The sequence below is a fragment of the Oncorhynchus clarkii genome, chromosome 3, assembly GCF_045791955.1.
Source record: "Oncorhynchus clarkii lewisi isolate Uvic-CL-2024 chromosome 3, UVic_Ocla_1.0, whole genome shotgun sequence".
Classification (NCBI taxonomy): domain Eukaryota; kingdom Metazoa; phylum Chordata; class Actinopteri; order Salmoniformes; family Salmonidae; genus Oncorhynchus; species Oncorhynchus clarkii.
In genome coordinates, this window is record NC_092149.1 from 34,807,575 (window position 1) to 34,813,097 (window position 5,523).

Genomic DNA, 5,523 nt, shown 5'->3' on the forward strand with positions numbered 1-5,523 from the left:
TAACTGTGCTGACCAAAACAAGGAGTTTATGTTTAGGTAATAAAATGAAGTTAAGTCACCCTACTAACCAGAGACCAATAGAATGTAAAACCTCATAATTCAGTAAAGCACATAAATGTAGTTGACCATAAATAAGGTTATTAATTTTATTTAGATGAAGCGTCTGGATACCTTCAGTTTACTACCTCCAATTAGAGGTACTTTTTGAAGAATAAATTAAAGTCCCATTGCCAACCTGTGTGTACAGTCTGTCTCGTCATTTTGGGGAGCTGGAGCCCTCACCATATTATATACAATGAAAATTACATTACAGTTAAACGGGTATTTTTGTAGTAAACTGTTACCTAGAACCGACGTAATTTTTTGTTTCTCTTGAAAACCCCTGGCCTGTACACTTGTCAGTTACACGTGATATAGTTGTACGAATTAGTAATTGATTGGAGGCATTGTACAAGTTGAAACAACTGAAGTTGTCCTTGTTCATTTGATGTAATGGGCATGTACTATTTTGTTATTAGTTTGGATGAATATCAGCCACTTGCTATACAAATTACAAAGCACACTTTGACCTTGTTTATACTTATTTAACTGGAATTTTATAAACGTTTAGCAACGCTGTGTGCTTTCACTTTAAGGAAATGCGTGTCATTGTTTTGAGGGCGTTACCCGGAAGACGGTCAATGTTATTTCATCAGCCGACTCAGCATGTAGCGCCAACACTTTCTATGAATACCTTTTCTAAGTTTAGGTTTTACTTCATGATATTAAGACGCGTTTATAAGTCAGCCTTAGCGACCCGAGACGGAAGAGCTAGGTGCAAAGAACTGATGACTAAAATGCTGCGCTTGTCGCCGCAGTCCGTCATGAATGGACCATCTGCCCAGTGTGAGGAAAGATTACAAGGTAGGTTCAATATGTCACCATTGAAACTCAAACGCCAAGGTTCTACAATGAAAATATTCTAAGTTGAATAGAGGTCATGACGGTCCATATGAGAAGCTAACTATCTTATTCTCATGGTTTCATCTAAGTGCACGTGTTACACCGTACTCAAACGGGTGTTGTGCCGAAAAGCTCCCCCCTGACAGGATTCTACGCCACCACCCCCCTCCCTTTTCGCGTGAATGCGCACGCACTCGATGCTTCATTGCTGCGACTTGCTTGAACGCGCACGCACTCCATTCTTCATTGCTGCGACTTGCTTGCTTGTTGAGATTTCTGTTCACGTTAGGCTGCGTTTCATTTTATTTTTTATGTCGGTTTGATCGCGGAGGAGGCATTAGAAATGTTTTCGGTTTGGTATGTATTAGTCTATAAATAAATCTCTGCCAAAATTCGTCATCTCTCCCATGTCTTATTCGACTAGTAGTAGTTCAGAAATGTTTATTGCTTGCCTACCTTTTACTCCCTCCTCTGTTTAATATAGCACACATGCATGAATTATTAATTTCGGTTGCCTATCCTGATGTGAAGTTTGTTCTATAGAAAGTATTTGACTCTAGCCCCAAAATTAAGGAAATTAGAAGGGGCAGGGCAAGGCCCCCTTCTAATTTTGAGTAATTGAATAACATGTTTAAATGTATTTTGCAACGCGCTAGAGCATGTTAGGGCTCCCGAGTGGTCAAAGTCACTGCATCTCAGTGCAAGAGTCATCACTACAGTCCTTGGTTCGAATCCAGGCTGAATCACATCCGGCTGTGATTGGGAGTCCCATAGGGTGGCACACAATTGGCCCAGCGTTTTCCGGGTTTGGCTGGGGTAGGCCGTCATTGTAAATAAGAATTTGTTCTTAACTGACTTGCCTGTTTAATAAAGGTTACATTTAAAAATGTTAATGTATTCTGTAAAAAATCAATCTTAGACTTTTTGTCAAATGCTTTGCATTAGCCAAGTTCTGTTGTGGGGGAGGTTGTTGAATGTCTACTCGTGATGACATGAGATCATACATCAATCAATGTAAGCTGTTTGCTTAAGACCATTCATTCCTAATGGTTTGCTTTTGAAGTGTAGATGGTGCTGAAATCCTGAATTCAACAGTGGAGGCTCTAAAGGATGGGCAAGTTGTGGCTGTGCCAACGGACACAATATACGGGCTGGCTTGCTTGGCTCAGAATTCCAATGCCATCAAAAAGGTGTATGACATCAAAGGACGTAAGGGTCAGAAACCACTGGCCATTTGTGTTGGAGAAATCAAAGACATTTACAAGTAAGCGTGCATTGATGGTGTTCATATCATTGTTCTTGTGGCTCAATGTCTTGCAACATGCCTGACTCACGCTATAGAGCCAAGCTGAGCTGGACTGGCCTTGTTACGCATCCACTGTAGTTGATCAAATCTACCTTGCTGGAAAGGACAAAGTGAAAATGAAAATATCGGTGCCAGCACAGTAAGGTTTGGGTCGGCCCTATAATGTGAAAACAGCAATATTGCAACATAGCCTAAATGTTATATTTTTGACCTTTTCCTTGTGGTGGCAGGTACTGTAAGGTGTCAGTCAAGGAAGAGCTGATAGGGGAACTGTTGCCTGGCCCTGTCACTCTAGTTCTGGAACGAGCTGAAGTACTCAACACTGACCTCAATCCATTCACTCCGGTACCACTTCCATAGACACAGACCATTACACAGACACAGACAATTCACTGCCCCTAATTGATGACAAATTATACTATAAATCATAAACCACTCAATTTGAAAATGTGTGTTGCTTTTCTGCATGCTAGATTTTGGTCTGGCACTTCGTAAGTTATTTATTGCATGTATTGGGCTGTTGATGATGTGTTTACCTGTTCCTTCCAGTTAGTAGGAGTGCGCATCCCGGACCATGCCTTCATGAGACGCCTCTGCCAGATGTGTGGGGAACCTCTTGCCCTCACCAGCGCCAACATCAGCTCACACTCCAGCACTGTGGCTATACATGTATGTAGAGACAACCCACCGTGTGTGTGAGAACTGTTTTTATAACATGAACTGGAGGGGAGGTGGGACTGCATCATCTACAACCAAACAAGGTTTATCAGTGCATCATTTTTCACTGATGCTTAAAAGGACTTATACAGGGATTTTCTCCACAGGAGTTCCAGGATTTGTGGCCCCGGTTAGCAGTGGTGGTGGATGGCGGACCAATAGGAGACAAGAGTCGCTTGGGGTCAACAGTGGTCGACCTATCGGTGCTCGGCAAATACCGCATCATCAGACCTGGCTGGTGAGTAGTGATACTGGCCTGCTCAGCAGATTACAGGCCACTGACTAATACATTTCAATCAAGTTATGTTCAGGTAATTCCGTTGTGTTAATTTATCCAAGTTAAAAGTACATGAGCACATTTTTGTGAGTAGTAGTTTAAACATACAGCATAGTGAAAATTACCTGTGGAAGTGATAACCCCTTGCTCTTTTCTTTCAGTGCCTTCTCTTCCACAGTTGATGTGCTGGAGCACAAATATGGACTGTCAGAAGACACAGGGGATCAGTGAGGTTTGCCCCCTCCAAATTCATACCACACGCTGACACGAACAACCAGCAAGAACCTGTGCTTACCATGGCCAAATACAACTCTGAATGCCTGCAACGCTGAGGCGAGTGACGAAATCGAAATCGCTCATCTTTCTAAAGGAAGGACAGTCCTTTTGCACATTGCAGGCTATTGTGGAAAGCTCTGGGTTTCACTTAAGGGATTTGTTTCGTATTTCTTGGTTATTAGTTGTCCAAGCATTCTTGTTTCTATGGGAAAACCCAGGGCACTTAACTCAGTCTTTGCTTTACAAATTTACTTTATTGTGTGGAAACTAGGTTGTTTTATTCAAGCATGCTTACACCCTACAGAAGACCCCACTCTTGCCTCCTCTCTAGTGGGTTAAAATGGCAGACTTGGCACAGAGTAACAGGGTAGAACTCCAACTGTTACTGTCATTTTGAGCTATGGCTAGGTTAAGCAAAGCTACTATTTAATTGAGTTATTTCAAGTGTCTTTTTCATACATTTCTAAATCAAGCCTGTGTTTTATGAACTGATTCTGGAGTTTCGGGGCTGTGAACAGTGTTTCAATGCATTTTATTTTCATGGGGAATTTATTTAACATGGTTTGGAACAAATTTCAGACTGAGGCTGCATATACACAGGCAGCACAATTTATTTTATTTTTTTTGAACAAATTGGTATTTTGGCCAATCAGATCAGCTGTGAAAAGATGTGATTGGCCAGACCAATGGGTGGGAAAAAAATATTAGAATTGGTATGCCTGTGTAAATGCAGCCTGTTAGCCGTGCTCTAGTGTATTATTGCTTGACGGTTATGAGAGACTGACTACTGGTTTGTATAATGGACCAATGAGAGTATGTTGAGAATAAATGAAATGCATTATGCTGACCATGATGGCTTGTGTTGGTTTTATCTCCTTGTCTGTAGTACTGGGTTAATGTCAGTGTGGTGGCTGAACTACTGTAGAAGCTCCCGTGAACAGAACTCTCTCAATTGCTTTTTTTTTTGTGTCTTCTCACACATTGGGAATGTAGCTGGTCAGTATTCAGCAATGCGTATACATTAAGGAGGTTGCCTAGCGGTTAAGAGCGTTGGGCCAGAAACCCGAGAGGTCGCTGTTTTGAAAACCCTGAGCTGGCAAGGTGAACAATCTGCTGTTCTGCTCTTGAGCAAGGCAGTTAATCCCCAAAATCTACTGCTCCCTGGGCGCCGTTGATGTTAAGGCAGCCCCCCGGTACACTTCTGATTCAGAGGGGTTGGGTTAAATATGGAAGATGAAATTTGGTTGAATGCATTTAGTTGTGCAACTTCGTAGGTTTTCCCTTCCCCTGCTAGTTTGTTAGAGAGTGATTAACAGTGACTGTGTGGACTGCCAAGCTAGATCAACACTTCAGCTGTAAGTTGTTGTTTTTTCCCTCACAGAATGGATAATCTTTGTTTTAAAGAAGTCAGAGGGCACATCCTTTTATTCCTAAAATGTCTGTTTTAATTTTAGTAATGGACAGCAAGATTTCAGTAAGCCTAAGTACAAATAAGTCATACACACTGCATTTATCATTCATATTCCAGTACCCAGCCTGACCTGACTACATTTACATTTCCTGCACATGAGTGACAGTTTATTTCTATAAAATGTCAAATAATTTTTAACTGACATTGTCCCGACTGTAATGTTGATTGAATCTGAAAAACTTGCTTAGAACAGATTGCATTTATTGAAACTGGTAACTGTGCTCGACTTAAAATATGAAATTGTTGAATGTAGTTTCTCTCTGGTGCTGGTTGTTTTCTGTCTTCAGATAAACGGAAACTGCTGTGGACATGGCGTTTCCTCTTGGCTGAATTGGTCTGGCTGCAATCACATGCTCCGATACCCCAAAATCTCTGTGAAACCACTTATTCTCCCTAGTGCACTGACATTAAACCATTTGGTGGTCAACCATGCCGTTTTCCCTTACACTTTGGTTTATATAGTTTCCTTAGGTGACCGATCTAGGATCAGCTCCCCCAATCTCAACTTTAGCCATTAGTGGGGGAAATGTAAAA

The 5,523-nt window shown here is 41.6% G+C and overlaps 1 protein-coding gene across 2 annotated transcripts; it reads left to right on the forward strand.

Moving 5' to 3' along the window:
- Positions 1-638: 638 nt before the first annotated feature.
- Positions 639-4,371, forward strand: LOC139394017 (yrdC N(6)-threonylcarbamoyltransferase domain containing). Of its 2 annotated transcripts, none has more exons than XM_071142116.1 (6): positions 639-903; positions 2,011-2,206; positions 2,479-2,593; positions 2,798-2,917; positions 3,073-3,203; positions 3,404-4,371. In XM_071142116.1, exons 1-6 carry the CDS (start codon positions 639-641, stop codon positions 3,471-3,473), a joined length of 897 nt encoding a protein of 298 aa, XP_070998217.1. In that variant the 3' UTR covers positions 3,474-4,371. The 2 variants fall into 2 exon arrangements, with proteins under 2 accessions (XP_070998217.1, XP_070998218.1); XM_071142117.1 differs by lacking the exon at positions 639-903 and adding an exon at positions 1,142-1,758.
- Positions 4,372-5,523: the final 1,152 nt, after the last annotated feature.